Source organism: Pollicipes pollicipes, unplaced genomic scaffold, assembly GCF_011947565.3.
Source record: "Pollicipes pollicipes isolate AB1234 unplaced genomic scaffold, Ppol_2.1 Scaffold_3087;HRSCAF=3621_pilon_pilon_pilon, whole genome shotgun sequence".
NCBI lineage: Eukaryota > Metazoa > Arthropoda > Thecostraca > Pollicipedomorpha > Pollicipedidae > Pollicipes > Pollicipes pollicipes.
The window spans coordinates 2,534,435-2,552,621 of record NW_023596225.1 but is presented as its reverse complement, the minus strand read 5'-3'; the positions used below and the strand labels follow the sequence as shown (position 1 = coordinate 2,552,621).

The 18,187-nt window shown below is 51.7% G+C and overlaps 1 protein-coding gene across 1 annotated transcript; it reads left to right on the top strand.

Annotated features, from left to right (window-relative positions):
• The first annotated feature begins 1,500 nt into the window (after nt 1-1,500).
• On the top strand, nt 1,501-17,912 carry LOC119090366 (putative inorganic phosphate cotransporter). The gene is made up of 11 exons (XM_037213166.1): nt 1,501-1,763; nt 4,814-4,914; nt 5,268-5,476; nt 9,452-9,685; nt 10,217-10,304; nt 10,652-10,875; nt 11,283-11,438; nt 11,932-12,061; nt 14,098-14,211; nt 17,216-17,343; nt 17,697-17,912. Exons 1-11 carry the CDS (start codon nt 1,738-1,740, stop codon nt 17,886-17,888), a joined length of 1,602 nt encoding a protein of 533 aa, XP_037069061.1. The 5' UTR covers nt 1,501-1,737; the 3' UTR covers nt 17,889-17,912.
• The last annotated feature ends 275 nt before the right edge of the window (nt 17,913-18,187 follow it).

Genomic DNA, 18,187 nt, shown 5'->3' with positions numbered 1-18,187 from the left:
TCGTACATGTATGCTTGCACTTATCGGGCCCCACTCGGCCGAGGTTCATTGTCATGTCTGAGTGTTTTTTGCACCACCCAAACACGTTCTTACATCGTCTGTGTTTAGATACCGATATGAGAGAATCGGGCCGAACAAAGATCAAGGAAAATGATCTCCCTACTGCAAAGTTCAGTCTAAAAGTGTTTCAAACACTTTCGACTCTCCCAAAATGTCTTCTTGCTGCAGTCGTCTAACGTCCTAGGCCAATGGATTGATCCTGCGAAGTTATTACATGATGGAGATGCTTCTGAGTAGTAACCTAAAACATCTATAAATTTCATCGGCTTTGACGCTGCCTCTAATACACCACCGTCAGTGTGGGCCGGATGGCGAGACGTGACCCTTGTGGAACTTGAAGATCTGATGAGATCACCCACTATCTCCATATTGAAACACACGTTAGCCTGCGGCTCAAAGTGGCGGAACTGCGCTGATTGCGCCAGTTTGGTCGGACCAGCCAGCAGTGACGCGGACCCGACGCCAGCTGGTCCTCTGGGTGTGGTAGGGTTGACTGCCGCGGCGATGGCCACAGGACAGCTGCACACGTGGTGGCAGAGGCGATGCCACCGGCGGACGGTTGTGGAGGACGGATGGGGAATGGGAGGGTATAGAGGTGGACGGTTGTAGGGGACGGATGGGGAATGGGAGGGTATCGAGGTAGGAGCCGATCCAGGGGAGAGGCTATGGCAGTTATGCTCTTTACTTCCGAAACCTACACGGGGAACCTATGGGGAAAGAACGGCTGAGGTATCCTTAACATTGATGAGGATATCAGGAACGTAACGGACCTCCAAAAGCTTTACGATGACTTGGACGCTCAAAAATGACACAAGAACGCAGTTCTGGGTCCGCCCATGAACAGAGGGTGACTGAAGTCGATTTCTTTACATCATAAAACCTTAGCCGCGAGAGCGTGATGCCGATTTTTAATATGACGTCATGGGTCCCACCAGCACAGCTTACCGCGCTGGGGCGGAATCGGTGCCGTGATCCCGTCAGCATATATCCGTCAATGGGTCAGCTGGGGTGGGATCGCTGCCGTGATCTCGTCAGCACGCATCTGCCGATGAGCCGGCTGGGGTGGAATCGGTGCCATGATCTCGTCAACACGCATCTGCCGATGAGTCGGCTGGGGTTGGATCGGTGCCGTGATCTCGTCAGCACACATCCGCCGATGAGCCCCCAGCGCTCGCGCGTCTCAGGACAGCCGCCATGACACACGAGGTATCGCTCGGCTTTCGTCACGAGCCTTACGCAACGACATACTAGAAATGAATCCGTCTGCCTCCCTTCAACTACACGCGGCACGCGGTGTCCCCACCGGCCATGCGCACCGGGAGCGACTGCACCCGCCGACACACGGAAGGCGCTGTGTGCACGCCGCGCGCCAGATAAACAGGCGTATCTGGCCGATCAGGGCGGCCCGCGACGGGCGCAGCGCGTCGCCGGCGGCAGTGACGCCGGGCAGTGTCCCGGGCACTCACGCTCCCCGCGGAGCGACGTCGGCCGGGTCAGGTCAGGTCAGGGCAGCAGCAGAGGCCCAGACAGGTCACAGGGAGGTCATAGGGAGGTCAACAAGAGGCTAGCGGACGACCAGGTGAAGTTCAGTCGAAGTCAGCGGAGGTAGAAGTCAGGTCGAGAGGTCATCTGAGTGTCTGCAGAAGGTCAGCGGCCGCAAAAACCGACTACGTCACCATGGTGTGGTTACAGAAGCGAAGCAGGTGAGCGCGCGCGGCTACCATTGCGTGACAGCTAGTGCAACGTAGTGGCGGACATAATGCACGCAGCTGGCGCCGCGGCTACCATTGCGTGACAGCTAGTGCAACGTAGTGGCGGACATAATGCACGCAGCTGGCGCCGTGGCTACAGCTCATGTGCTGTTCTGGAGCGACGATTGCTAAAAAGACTGAACGATTGGACCTCTCTGCCCTATGTTTTTTCTGAGGAGTGCCACTGTAACACAAAACCTATGTAATAGACAAACGGCATCCAACGTCCGTCCGTCTGTCCGTCTGTTCTTGCGTTGTTCCGTACCCATAGCTCAGTTGAATGAGATGCCTGTCTTTCGATTCGTCGAACCGTTCTGGGGTCGGCTCCAATAGCCTTAAACACTCGCTGAACTATGCTCTGACTAAGTTATCCTCGAGCATTACGGCACGGGCTTTACCGCGAGATTCTGCCGTTGACCCTAAAATTCAGGATCGCATGTTGGCAACAAGCACTGCTTGGCGTGGGCGCTAATCCCACAAACTTATCCTATCAAAAATGCTCGAACTAGATCCGAAAAACTCACATTGTGACAGCAAATATTCCCTCTCATCACTGCGCGACGATGAGTCAATTTTTGTAAATAGTTAAGGGGGCTGAACCGATGGACCAAGGACCTACCTACCATTTTTTCCTCAGCGAATTTAGCCCACTTTATTTTGACGAAAGACAACTTATGTTTCAAGTTTTTAGCTCATCAAAATTTGTCTGAGCGGCATACTAGTCATGCAGGCGCGTATCTATAGGGAGGGGGAGGGGGGGGGGGGGACACTGAAGTCACGTGTCCCCTTTGATGAGGAGAAAGTGAAAATTCCCCCTAGAGGACGCCCGGGGGCACTTTACTGCAAGTTTACTGCATCGTTTATCCCCGCCATGTTTGCGATTTCTGTCTGGGGGTGGAAGAAACACCGTTTTTATTTCGAGAGGTGTGCTGTAGCATCGTTAAGCGCGCTGATCTATACGACAAACCCATGTGGTTTGTACCTGTGGGTGGTAAACATCCGGCTAATAAACAGATCCAGCTGCGGGGTTTTAAGGCCAAACCATGAGGCCAAATCACACGTCTTGCACAAATTTCATCTTTTATCCTTGGTTGTAAGGCACAGCAAACCGCGTAAAAACTGCTACTGTATTCAGGTTAAAATTTTTACGCCACACGCGAGCGTCATGCGACATTTGGGTCTGAACTGGGCATCTTTCCCCATTTTCCAGGTCAGCGATGTCATGACATCGACGCTGGTAATCAGAACATAATCACAAGCAGCATTAGCACCAATACCCAATCATGTACAACGACGCCTGTTGAAGAATACAAAACTACCAATGCTTGTATGAGATTGAGGCTGAAAGCAAACTGCTTTAATAAGATGGACACAAATCCGCTGTAGTAAAGCGAAGAGGTTGATGCAACTGTAGTATAGGGAGTGCTTGTACTTTTAACCTGACCGACACAGGCAGTATAAACTGCTGTTGCTCATCTGATGGGAGCGTAAATTTTCGCTGATTGAATGTATATCATATTATGTAAGCCATTTTCGTTTCATGTGTGCTAGTTCTTCATTAGCATAACACAACACAATGATATATGACCAGCATACAAAATAGGTGTGCCTTTGATGCGTAAGATCGCCCATCATCAAATGGTATCATTATCTATTGCACACGGCGAAGCACTTCTTCCTTGCACACTGAAAGTTTGACTTTTTCCCGAATCCTGACTCCATACAATGGTAAAAGAACGCAGCCAAAAATGACAAGCACATTGACCGCAGGATTCCAGATGAAGTTTATACATTACCCTGACATTGCCTCCCAAAACGTAAGGGATGTTAAAAACAATACCACAGATTTAACCCATGGTGTCGATTTATTAATCCAAGTTTAACTGAGCGTGACTGCTTCCTACGCGACCAGTGATATCTCTGGAAAAAATCAGTGGAGGGAGGTTACGGACATGCCTTTCTCCGAACCCGCTGGCTGCTCTGCACAAAGTACTCGCAAAAAGAACGTATATTGCCACGCAGGCGCACCAACCGTCGTAGGGGAAGCAAAGCTTCGGCCCGGCACTGAAGTATGCTGACCACGGACGTGACGTGACGAGGCGCGCAGTGGTAGGTTCGCCTTCCGGAATACGTGTCTGTACATGGCCCGTCAAAAACGTCATGTCCTTTCGTGCTATTTTGATAAGGGATCTAGGCGAAATAGATCGGTTGAACTTGCATTACTATAATGAGATGCTGTGTTCAGAATGCTGGTAATGAATTATGTTCGGCGCGGATTCATTTTGAAAATCGGCCCCACAAAGTTTTTGTATTGCTTTCCATATTGTTTCTCATTTCTAGCCGGACTGGATTTTTTATATGAACGAACAACGTTGAGTGATCATGAGACCTTACAGCAACACAATGCGGATTTTCAACTTGAAGTAAAACAACTTTAGCTTTGTAGTCTACCATGGGTAGAGGACCAAAGATCGTTTGACATGAAATTCTCCACGAGGCAGGTGAATCAGGGGAATCAATATTATGCCTGAGCTGCTTGGTGAGACAAAGCGTCTGTGCTTAAGTTTGAAGGACAAGACGAAAAGCAAACGTCAAACAGAAAATGGTTTACCCCCGATGTCTCGAGTTACCGCTCGTTTGAGGAAATAATCTTGAGGTTACGGGGTGAAGTTGGTCCGCTGCATCCTCCATGTCGAAGCAGTACGAAGAAGGATCACAGATGATGTCTTTGTGTGATAGATCACTTTTCCCAACGCTTTTTTAATATGCCAGCCAAAAATACAGGGTGCCGAGCCAACATTGGGGGGGGGGGGGGGGAGACACAACTCAGCAATAGAGTTTGGGGGTGGACAGGGCCCTCAAAAAAGCATACAAATTGACACCCGCACAATGATCACTTGAAAACCGCGTGCCATCGCACCATACATAATATAAGACATTGCACCATGGTGTTGTATGTAGTCGTATCCGACACATTACATCCGAACATCTTCCGCGCACAGCCCAGCACCGACCGAGGAGGAGCCATGCCTGCTGCACGAGAACCACCAGTACTACGGAGCGCTGACGGACGGCCCGACGGACGTGCTCATGATGCCGAAAGGTGATGCTTCATGGATCACTAACGGTGATCCTTGCCAGAGCCCGTATTTTGTGTTTAAACGAATGCGTAGCTATGGATCAGAGCTTAGGAAAGAGTATGAGAGGATACAAGACATTATTTCAAACCAGGCGAGATAATCGAATGCATGCATCAAAAGCTGTACAAGGTGTAGCAAACCTGACCTGAGCTGACCTGGCTCAAGCAGACCTGACATGATATCATGGGCCAAGAGCTACCCTGAACTAGATCTAGCCAGAACTAGCTTGTTACTTTGGCAGAAAGTATGACGTATACTCCCCAAACTCGGCCGATTTCTAGTCCATGGAAACATGACCTGCCCGACCTGTCCTCAGGCTGGGGCGCGCGCCACACGCTGGCCCTGTTCGGCTGCCTGGGCCTATTCGTGTCGTACGCGCTGCGGGTCAACATGTCGATGGCAATCGTGGCCATGGTGAACGGCACGGCGCTGGCTCTGACGGCGACCTACAACAGCACCCCCACCGGCGACGACGACTTCTGCCCGGGCAACCGCAGCTGGCAGCTGGGACCCGAGCTGCCTGAGGTCAGAACACACCTGGCCACTCTGGGTGCTCCAGCGCAGCGAGTTCTGGACATTCTAGGGGCGTCATCGGACACACTTTTGTCTCAGGACACGGAGAGCCGGGGATAGCTTGGTGAGCACTGGCAAGAAAAGAAATACGACAGTTAACTATTATTATTTTAAAATCAATAAAGCACTCAGCCTGGGCCAGCAGAGTAAAGTTATCCCCAGTCGTTATGCATGGGCGATGGTGCTGCCACCCAGCGGCAAGAAGGAAACTCAGCTTACGCATTGCGCTCGGCTGCAAATGGGCGGACCCAAAGGGGGAGGGGAGGGGGGGGGGGGGTCGCGGGGCCATGACCCCTCTCCCTTTGGCCCCGATGGGGCCCACTGGCTTCGAGGGGGCCCATGACCGGCCGAACAGGTGCAGTTTTTTCAACACTAAACGCAACAGAACTGGGTATCTCTGGACTTTTAGGTGACCAAGAACAGTTATGAGTGAAAGTGAATGGTCTGTAAGAACTCAACAAATTATTCAATGATTGGAAAAGTTGTAAACTGGAAATTTTAAGCCTCATTACACTGTCTAGGGGCCCCATGCCGTTTCCGGGGGACCTATATGCCCACTTGCAGGATCATTTCGATCGTTAAGGAGCGTTCCACGTTGCCCTTCATTTCTTCGCATTTGCCCGGAGGACCTTGCGCTGTTGTTGGGGCCCTTCCTGTTAGCGTGCCGGGGCACTCTTGTCAATAACGGGCCCTCCCACGGATTCTTTCCATTTGCCAGGAAGGCTCTGTGGGCTATAGCCGGGGTCCCATGTCTTAAACTGCCGGAGTCTTCTCGGTTGCTCAGGGGCCCTTCACGTGGATCTCGGTTAAATTACCGACACACTTGCGGTATACTCATGGGCCCTCTACATTGGTCTAGGGCGTTTCTAATTCCCTGTCACTTGCTTAGGGCCCTATACTCTTATCGGAAGCCCATCTGATGGCCTGCTTGCGCACACCCAGCCGTTCGGGGACCCTCCACACTGGGCCTTGGGTACTTCTTTTCTGAATGTTGGGCCCCATGCTCTTGCCGAGGCTTCATCTGTTAACCCGCTCGGGGACACTCGAATGTCCGGGGGTCCACTACATTGTGTCTTGTGTACTTCCTATCTGAATGGAGGGGCCCTAAGCGTTTGTTGGGGACCCCATCTGTTCACTGCTTCGGCCACACTGGATTGTTCGTGGCCCTATATTTTGGGTCTTGGTGTTTGAATTTAGGACCCCACATTTCCGTCTGGGCCACTTGATTATCTGCTCGGGTATACTCCATCTTTCGGGGGCCCTCCGCACTGGGTTTTCGCTACTTCTTATTTCAATGGGAGTCCCTGCGCTCTTGTCGGGCCCCCTTTGATAAGCTGTTCGGACACATTCCATCATTCTGGGGCATTTACATGGGGTCTTCGGTGTTTCCCATTCGAATAGAGGGCCCTACGCTCTTGTTGGGAGCCCTATATGTTAACCTGCTCGGGCGCACTCGATTGTTCAGAACACTACACATTGCGTCGTGAGTATTTCTTATTTGAAGGATGACCTTAGGTTGTTGGCGGCCCCATCTATTCAGCTGCTCGGGCCGGTGGAGGCTGCAGAGGGTGGGGGGAGGCACGGGACCATGGGATGACCAATAACCATTGTTATCAAAAGTAAGAAGCTCATAAGTAAACGAAGACCGTTCTTCGCTGATTGAAAAAGTGTTGCTTGAGGGAAATTTTGGGGTTTATTACGCTGTCTATAAGCATTACGCTGTTGGTTGCCTGGTCCTATATGTACACCTGCCGGATCAATCTGATCGCTAAGGAGCTTTCCACGTTGTCCCTGATCTCTTTGCATTTTCTCGTAGGGCTCAATGTGCTGTTGGGACGCTATCTGCCTCCATACCTGAGCACTGTTGATCGATCAGTTTTTCCTCCACGGATTCTTCCCATTTGCCCGAAAGGCTCTAAACACTTTTTTCCGGGAGCCCCATATGCCAGGGTACACTCAGTTGCTCAGGGACCCTTCTTATAAGTCTCAGGTTTTTTCCACTTGGTTGGAGGGCCTTGTGCTGTTGCTAGGGCTCTTATAAGGTAAGACACGGAGGCACTCAATGCTCAGGCGCCCTCTAGTTTGATCGAGGGCTCTTTCCCTTTGGTGTCCTGTTCGGAGGACTCTTCACTCCTATCGAGGCTTGTGTTGCTAATCTACCCGTGCACGCTTGATCGCACAGAGGTACTAATCCATGGTCTTGGATAATTCCCCTTTGCTCGGAGGGTCCTGTGCTATGGCCGGGGCTTTATATGTCAGCCTGCCGAGGCACTACCGATCGTTTAGGGGCCCACCACGTTGGCCTTGCGTCTTTCCGCTTGCTCTGAGGACCCTATACTTGTTGAGGGCCACTTTGTTGGCCTCGCGCGGCACCTTTGATCGCTCAGGTTCCGTCCCTATTAGCCTTGGTGCCTTCGCCTTAGAGCAGCAGCCAAGTATGCGCCGATGAATTTTTACGCGCGATTGCCGAACGTAATTTTACGTGCCACCAACGGCGTATATGTCATTTCCATTGGCTATTGAGTGTGTGACACTTATTATACTAATGCACCGTGTTCTTAACATATTTTTAAATGCTGTGATGTGTTATACTTCTCAATGACAAAGGAAAAATTCCGCATTAGTCACCAGCCATCAGCTGATTACATCGCCCAGCCGGCTAGCCGTAAATACATAAACTAGGAATAAAGTCCATGCTTGGTTTTGATGGTTGTTAGCAGCCAACTCAAGTTTATTTTGCCTATTGTTCCGGAACGATTATCCTCAAAATCACAGCGTTTAAAATGATCTGTAGAAAATGAGCGGGCTTTACCTGCATGCATGCGTGACACGCATGCATACAGATACTATGCTTTATAGGGCTGTGCACAGTAGGACAGGTTTCCGTATTTATTAAATAAATGAAGAAGTAAATATGTACATACAGAAATATATATATACATATTACATACAACTTGTCTTAAAATGTAATGACCGAAATACAAGAAGCTTTTGGGGAGGGGGTCCCAAACTCCAGGGGACACCACAATGTCCTGTGCCCCCCCCCCCCCCCGCTTGACGAAATCCTGGATCCGCCTCTGCGGCTGCAAGATAATATAAGCCAGAATAGCCTATAAAGGCCCCATTTATTCTGCGCTTTATTCCTCCATTGCGCAGCACGCTGATATAAGATAAAAGTCGAAAACAATATGCAAGGGTGTCGTTCTGTAACATCATTGGGGCTAAGAGGGGCTTTTGGGGCTTTTGCCGCTTCTTTCCATGTCGAAACAATTCTTTTCAGAATTGCGGAGACATGAGCCCCCTGAAGCATCCAACGGACAGTCTCGGCGTTACGTATTCGCACAGTACTACATCACACCAAATATGGGTGTTGTGTAACAATCTCACGTTCTGCGCGTCTCGAAATATTCTCAGTTGGTTAACATGAACATCAAAACGCCTCCACTCTTCCGACCACGTACTAGGCCTGGGCGAGGACCGCAGCAGCCCGTTCTGCTCTGTGTTAACAGACGGAAGCGGCGGTACAAGAAGGGAAGGGGCGGTACAATAGGGGAGGGGACTGTGAGCTAACTCACACCGCTCCGCAGGACGGCCCGTTCGTCTGGAGCGAGCTGAGGGAAGGGGCGGTACAAGAGGGGAGGGGACTGTGAGCTAACTCACACCGCTCCGCAGGACGGCCCGTTCGTCTGGAGCGAGCTGAGGGAAGGGGCGGTACAATAGGGGAGGGGACTGTGAGCTAACTCACACCGCTCCGCAGGACGGCCCGTTCGTCTGGAGCGAGCTGAGGGAAGGGGCGGTACAAGAGGGGAGGGGACTGTGAGCTAACTCACACCGCTCCGCAGGACGGCCCGTTCGTCTGGAGCGAGCTGAGGGAAGGGGCGGTACAAGAGGGGAGGGGACTGTGAGCTAACTCACACCGCTCCGCAGGACGGCCCGTTCGTCTGGAGCGAGCTGACCCAAGGCGTGATCCTGAGCGCCTACTTCGCCGGCTACACGGTGTCCCAGGTGCCCGGTGGTCGGCTGGCCGAGCGGGTCGGCGCCGTGCGCACCCTGGCCGGCGGCATCGGCGCCACCGGCCTGCTGACCCTGCTGACGCCCGTCTGCGCCCTCTACAGCCTCCACGCGCTGGTGGCCGTCCGGGCTCTGCAGGGACTCGCCAGTGTGAGTAACGCCCCAGGCCGGGTACCACGCGTGCTATGGACTCGGTTAGCGTGTCCCCCTCCCCCCGGTGCCCCCTCGCGTGGAATAATGCGTGCTCCTCCTGAGCAGCTGTTGAGCAGCTACTTCAAATAGCTATGTTGGTTTCAATGCTTGCCGTCCGTCCAGTACAGTGACGGCAAATTGCTAGACGACGCTCGACTTCGTTGACAGACCGTTCACATCACACTGTTTCCACATTTCTTGGGGAAATCTTCTGTGTCATTGCATAATAACGACAATGGCTGTATGTGGTGACATTATATATATATATATATATATATATATATATATATATATATATATATATATATATATCTATATCTATATATATACATTTAAGACGCTTAAGTACATACTGCATAACGGCCTTTCAAGACAAAACCAGCCAACACTTGTACAAACGCGGACACGATGGACTGTGTGACCCCAGCACTGTCAGGCGCCGCCCTCCCGGCTGCAGCGCCGCCCCTGACCTGACCTCGTCACCTGCAGGGCGTGGTCACTCCGGCCGTGCACTGTCTGCTCGCCCGCTGGGTGCCGCCGCTGGAGCGGAGCCGGATCAGTACATTCGTCTACGTCGGTCAGTGGGCGCGCCGTCGCGTCTCGCGCCGTGCCGCTCTGCAGCGCAGGCCCGGGCTTGGGTCCTGCAGTTGAAGCCCGAGCGCCGGCTTCCCCAATGGAAGGCTTTCATTGAGTTTTACCTGTGCCGGGTCCCACCTGTTAGATACCACATCAGCGAGGCATGACGCACGATTTGGGAAGCTCTTACTTTGAGATTCTTTTCTTCACGCCTGTTTCTTGTCGCCTCGCGTGTCACGGCACCTTCCTGCCGTTGGACGCCTCCCTCTTGCCGCCCCACGCCCCCTTCCTCACGCCTCACGCCTCCCTCCTGCGGCCTGGGACGTCACGCGTCCCTGTCTGCGCCAGGCAAGCAGCTGGGCACGGCCGTGACGATCCTGGTGGCGGGCCCGCTGGCCAGCTGGAGCTGGGGCGGCGGCTGGCAGGCCATCTTCTACGTGACAGGAGGCCTCAGCCTGGTCTGGTGTGTGCTCTGGCTACTGCTGGTGCACGAGAGGCCCGCCGACCACCCCCGCATCACCTTCAGAGAGCGCGTCTACATCTACACCCTCACCAGGCAGAGTGCGGAAGAGGTAGGTGACCGTGTGCGTGCGTGCGTGCGTGCGTGCGTGCGTGCGTGCGGGTGCACGTGTAAGCGCGTACGTGCGTGTACGCCTCACCTCATGAGAGGAAGCTTGGCATCTCTTCGCGAGCCGCAGTTGGGTGGATGAGTTCCGACGTTCACGTTGATTAATCAAAACCGAATGACGGGTTGTGGCAGGCAAAGCTCTTACAAAGCAAACCTTGCCTAGCAAACGCAAAGTCTGCCCGTGCCTGGCAAGGGATTACTAAAAGTGAGGCTTCATAGACATGCACGTTATTTCAAGTTCCCCCCAATGGCGACAGGCACTGATGTAGGCATGAAACCTGGGTTACGAAACCAGTTACAGCGCGTACCCACATCGCTGGATTTGACCGCATACTGCTGGACCATTTTTAGACACAGCCCTTGGACTTCCCGTGGAAGCAAGCTCTCCTGTCACGACCGTTCCAAGCTCTGGTCGTGGTCCACTTCTGCGAGAACTGGGGCGACTACCTCATCATGACGGAGCTGCCGACGTACATCAGCACAGCGCTGCGCTACCCACTCAACACTGTGAGGGGCCGCTGCACGCGCGCCACACAGGCCCGTGGTGGCGAGCGCCTGCAACGAGGGCGTCACAACCTGGAACGTTGGTAGAGAGATCCCATTTCGCAATGCTTGTAAAAAGGCACCGAGCATATGAATGTTTATACCCATTTGGTTAAGCTAATCTGTGCTAACTTACCTTTTTGCTTTAGGCTAAACACACAGCAATCTCTCGTACCTACCTCTTGATTCGCATCTCTTCGGACCCGCACTTACTCGCAGGCTCCATCACAGGATGCACGCTAAACTGACCAACGGTGACGGTGTGCCACCTTGCACGACACAAACAACAAAAAACAACAGCGCAACATCATGACCGACACCGTGCCAGATCGAACGTCGTGACTCCAGATCAGATAACTCGACACCAGATGGGACAACTCGACACCGAATGGGATAAGTCGACACCTAGTCGAGCGGTGTACAACGGAGCCTCAACCTCCGTCCATCCGTCCGGCAGAACGCCATGTTCTCGGCGCTGCCCCAGCTGGCCAAGGTGGCGTTTGCCGTGGGCGTGTCGTTCGTGGCCGACTGGATGGCGCGCGGTCGGCTCAGCCTGACTGCCAACAGAAAGCTCTGGAACTCGGTCGGTAAGTCAGCCAATCACGGGCTTCACGGCGCCTTCAGACGCCTGCTTCCGGCCCTGGGTTCGAGTCTTCCTCAGGGAAGCTTTGCGTCTGGCCTGGACCACTGTTGTCAGTCTCGACATGCGTTGACTTCACTCATGATATGTTTAAATTTGATTATTCCGGTGGAGACTATCGCCAGTTATTCATGGATCAAGTGTTAGTGAACTGCTTACGATATTGAGAGCCTTTGAGCCAGTTTGAATCTTTCTGTACACATTTTCAGACACGTCCCATAGTAGCATGCAAAACCCAAAATGGAGAGAACACCACCAAGACTCACGAGAGTGTACATTTACATAAATGCTGCAATATCCACACACGACAAACTATACACCAAGCCTCACTGTTTAGACAAGGTCCTTCCAAAGCTAATGAGCGACACGACAACGGCAAAAACTACAAATTACAAACTACACCATGACGAAACGTTTTTGTTACGCAAAGGCCTCCACAAAACTTCCGGCAATGACGATCCTTGGCTTTTTGCAAAATTGGAATTAAAAGAGGGATATTGTCACGTGAGATCTGACTATGATGAAATTATCTCCTATAGGGGTTCAGCCGATTTGTTTTGGGCAGCATATATGTGCTTGTCAAATCTTAGTCTAAATGGTCATTTCGACTTCCCTATGTAAGATACATGTGACACATGAAAAACAAGCATCAAGTCTTCACCCGACCGTCAAGCTCACCCTGGACGTTACTCACTCATCAGAGGAAGTAACATTTTGGGACGCGCTGGTATAAGTTGATGTGCCTTCAGATGACCGACGGGATTTTGGACAACACCAAACCATTCAGGAATTACTGTTGACGGTGCACCATGCCTGTCAATGTCAACAAAGAACGTTATTCGCTCGGAATTAAGACGAACCATGAGATTGTCGTCCAGCGAAGACATCAGCTTCCATTTATACCCCAATATCCAGACATTTGCTTAAGGCGAACGGCTATAATTTTTTTACTCGCGCACTTCATCAAGAAGCCGTCCATCCGCTCCAACGTCATCAGCCACCCCAACACCAGCGGCGGCAGCCGCCTAGATCTGAAGATTTTGATAGATTTCTTACTCTTACTATGTCGATGAGATCATGTGCACATAACTACCCTACCGTAAAAATAAAAATGTCAATATACGGGATGCGTCGCAAACACAATCAAGAACGTAAAAAACCTATCAGTGCATCCGGACTTTTGTGAACCTGAGTGGCCATCTGGTAGACGAATGCGTCATGCGTGATCAGCGGGGCTGAAATGAAAATGTTTGACGTCTGGTGTTGTATATCGTGTTTCTTGTGCTATTTGTTTGAGCAAAAGGGAGAATGTCTCTTTCGTAAGGAAGTCAAAGCGACAAATTAGGCTAACATTTAACGAGCATATACTTGTTAAAATACAATGGCTGAAACTCCCAAAGACGACCGTTTAATCACAGGCCATTATAACCACCTGACGTGATGGGAATACTCTAGATTTTGTAGAAAAACAAGGATCATTTTCACCATGGCTCATCTTGTAGTCTATTCCAAACCGATACTTTGTGTACAATTTGTCGCGTGTGGATATTGTAAAATTTGTGTAATTGTGCACTCTGGTGCCTATTTGTGATGTCTTAGGTTTTGTGTGTGACCATGGGCGGTGCCCGAAACCTCTATCAACACATGGCTTCTAACTGTCTAAAAACTCTCAGTAGTGTAAGGTGTTAGTTAGCAGTTCTTTCATGACAAACTGATTGATATGTATTACATTTTCACTGCGCTAAACAACCTTAAAAAACATTGGATCGCATATAGACTACTCTCTTGTGAATGTCATACACAATGTGATGAGGCCCATCAGGAGTGAACGACACGATGATAAAAACACGCTCTTTAACTTTCATGCTTTATTTGTTTTTTGCCCATCAGCCAGCGTTATGATCGGTCAGATTAGTCACTGATTGTCAGTGTATGGATTTCCCATGCTTTAGGCAGTTAACGTGTTTTGTGTGTCACACACAGGCCTGTACATTCCGGCGCTGGCGCTGGTTGGAGTTTCCTTCGCAGGGTGCCATGATGCTCTTGTCCTTTCTCTGATGGTCGTCACAGTGGGCTTCAACGGCGGCGTTCTGTCAGGTAGTTTAGAGGATGAGTCAGAAATAAAACACTAGCCGATGCGACAGTGGGCAATATTTGGACAACACTTAAACAGCAACGACAGGTCGATGTAATTCGTGTGGCTTTTCAGAGGAGTGCGAAGATATCTAGCTCGTGCTCTAGTCGTGCTGGAAATCAGTTCTCCTGTCGCATTCAGCTATTCATTAGATATTGTTAAATTTTGGTTCCAACGTATCCAGGCAGAAAATTGTGGCAGTATAAGTGAAATTTGCATGCGTTGGGTACTATGCCAAGAACCTTGGTGCGGGTTGAAGAATCTGTAAGAGACAAGGGTTGCGAATCGTCTCTACCAATGTATTCTGATTCATATGAAGACTACCCTCGACGTCGAAAAGGCCCTCCAGACGATGAACAGTGGTGTAACACATACATAGACCCTTGCACCGGCGAGTCAGTGAAAGAAGAATACACTAAAACCTTTGAAGTCTCATGCGGTCAGAAATACGAGGTGGAAAAGTGCGTTGTTACCAGAAAGCCGCCTGAACCCCGATCCCCCTTGTTCACCGCCACTTCCCAGGAAGAAGGTTTTATAGGCCTCCACCGAAGTTGTTGCCAACCCTGCTGCAAACCCGCGATTCCACCATGTCCGCCGCCTGTCAGAAGAGGCTGCAATTCCCCAACGCGTGTTCCCATGTCCGGACAGTTGACGAAGGTAGAGAGCAAGCTCGGCAAATTGGGACTGCAGGTTTCGTAACGTCGAAAAGGCCCTACAAGACGCCATCATAGCTCTCGGTAGGCTTCGCTGAGTGGAACACACCCAAAACATATATGACCTTGTTCCAGTAGCTTCCTGACCGAGCCACAAAATGAAACAGCTCAGCAACATCCGGCAGTTGACAGATATTTGGGTGGTTGTCTTTTCAAACGCATATTTGGAACTTCCTAGAAAGCTCGCTATGTTTACCAAAAGGGTTGTAAGTTATAAACCAACTCAGCCAGATTTCGTCCTTTCGTAGGGAAGGACTTAGATTGTTCACTGACATTTTACGTCTGCATTATTGTGTTTCGACTCCTGTGTTTTGTATGCTTGCCGCGCAAGACGTCATCAATGCTGCAATATATTGAAGTTGTATTGAAATTTGACCCTGACTGCAGGTTTTAGAAAAATGCATGCGATCTCCAGCCGGTTTCACGCTGATTTAGTTCATAATTACGCAAAGTAAAAACGTGATGCATGTGCTTCACGTTCAAAAATGAACCAATGCATATGACGCTGCAAACTGACCGCTCAAGGTAAACTACAACATTGACACGTGACGAGAACAGATGATTCATTACGCATCAGTTCTTTACGACTTATCTAGGCCCTGCCAGGGGATGTCATCCGTACAATTTAACACTATCGAAAAGGTGGCAACATCGAGCTGCGTGAGAAAAGTGGTAGTCTGGACACAAAGCCGGCATGACGTCATATACAACATATTTGATGACATCAGTGGAGCGGAAACAGCTCATTCAGTCAGCTGGCTGCTGTATCGCCCATTACTTTGAATGTTGGGCATGTCTTTTTGGTGGCGTGCGGACGCGGTTCACGGTTTGACTGTGAATAAGTGGTTCACAGTTTTGGCATGCCTTTTAAACATACCCGTTAGCTATCCTTGGCCCTGCTCCTGTTTGGACGATTTGCCCTTTGGTTTTCCCGAAACGAGGTGTGCCGTCATCAATGCGCGCACCTTACGATATTTTCTGAGGGCTGGCGTGCTACCTGACTGGCATGCTAGCCAACAGTCACCTATTTAGCGTGTTGCAAGTTGAGCGCAGTCATACTTTGCTGTTGTACAAAATTTCGTTTTCTTTTTTGTGCCTCAGCAAGCCCTTCGCTGAGTTCATGAAGCACGTTGAGCTTCAATGTGTATGAGTAAATAGATTTCGCTCTTGACGATTTGCTTCTGCAGATCCCCCGAGGTAAAACTTTCGCCATCAGTATGTAATGTATGGAGTCGTCATACCCCTCCATCAGCAGGCTCTATTCACGTCGTCCATGGCATGGATCAGTCCCGGCGAGGACAGTCGACCATAAAAATTCATAATATCTATGAAGCCGCGTCCACGAGCTTGTTCAGGGTAAGACCAGATTAATACGGAGCATCATTGTGTATGACCCAACTGGTTCTCTCCATGTGTCTAAACACCTAGTAGGCATGCGATTACCGTTCCACTGATCAAGCCGCCAACGAAGGCTGATCCGTCTGCAATTTGTGGCAAGCGGCAGCACGTGCAGAGATGCACCTCCCTTCCCTCTCCATGTGTTCCGTGACCGATTGGCGGGGGCGACCTATCACGGTGCAGGGGGGGAGAACGGTTAACTGTCAGACGGACTAGCCAATAACCATTGTGCACTGGCCCTGTGCCACTGCATACAAAAATATGTAAGTGACGGGTTGCTCCACTCTAAAAATGTTCCACCGCCAAAGCCGAACGCGGTCCGATTCGTGGCGCTCCCAGCCGTTCGCTGCCATGCGGGGGCTCGGCGCCACGCCGCCGCCACGGCGCCCCGTAACCGTGGCAGGAGTCGTACCTTATCTGGGCTGCGTCGGCCGGCCGTGCAAACAACTGCTCCGGGTAATAAGGCCAGCAGGCCAAGCTACGCGGTACAGCGCGTTCCAGGTCATCGCCTCAAGTATCGGTCGAGGGTTCAGGCCCCATTCGCTGGTGAAGAGTCCCGCCGCGACTGCTGCTGGCGAAGCCGTACCTCCACTGACTGAGGTGCATGCGACCGAGTCTGCTCCGCCGACTGCTCAGTCTTAAAGATCACAACTCGTGACACCAGCCATCTCCGAAGGCGAGAGGGTGTATGAGTATGCGCCGGCGTGTCCCTTCCTTCACTGACTCACGCGAATGATGGGAATGACGGGAACCTTCACGGACGGGAATGTCTCAGTTCTACGCACGATTCGTAACACTAGGCGCTCGTCACGCCTCCACGCCCTCCACCAGTAATCCCCCCCCCCCCTCCCGACAGGCTACAACATCAACCACATGGACCTGGCGCCCAACTTTGCCGGCACGCTCATGGGCCTAACCAACTGCGTGGCCACGCTGGCCGGCGTGCTCGCGCCGTTCCAGGCAGGCTACGTCCTCAACCAGCAGGTGAGCACGTCCGCTACGGCCGGCGAGTACGCCCGACCCGGCTGCAGGAGGCCACACGAGAGGCGGCACGGAAGAGCGCTGCACGAGCTATTAGTTTGAAGTGATGGTCCATTGCTGTCAATGTCACAATGTGCGATTTACAATTTCGTTTGGCCCGAGAGAGCAAGAGGTCTGCTAATGAGGCACGCCTCAGTCCGCCAGGCGGTGCATGACGGGGCCCTCTTCCATGTGTGCATGGAACGAGCAGCGGTCCCAGTCGGAACATCTCGTCTCATTGCCGTCCTAGTTGTTGGACGTGAAACATCTAATAGTGCCCACAGCGTTCCCATCTGACAGTCCCTGGTGCTCCTCAGCCCTCCCTGGCCAACTGGCGAACGGTGTTTCTGACGGCGGCCGGTCTCTTCGCCTTCGGCAACACCATATTCTGCCTGTTCGGCTCGACCCAGCTGCAGCCCTGGAATGACCCCCTGCCGACGCCCTGTCTGCTGGTGGAGGAGGACCAGCAGCAGATCCAGCGCAGGGTCCGGCAGACGGCTGTCCTGTAACCGCAGTGTTCGTGACCCCACACAAAGGCGCCGAGTGGACGATCACGGGTCCATTTTGTATGCTTCCAGAGGCGTATCCAGGCTTTGGTATCGGGGAAGCTGCTACGGCTACGGCTATGGAATGGCTTTGGTATATAGGGCAGCGCATCACTGCCGCATCGTTGATTAGTCTCGTCTTACGGAGGTGTTGCCAGTAGTTTAGAGGCCACAACTCCTGATCGCGATACGATGTGCCCGCGGTTCGCCATTGTCGCCACCCACAGCAGCCACCCCACTGATGAGGCGGGGTGTGACGGCTC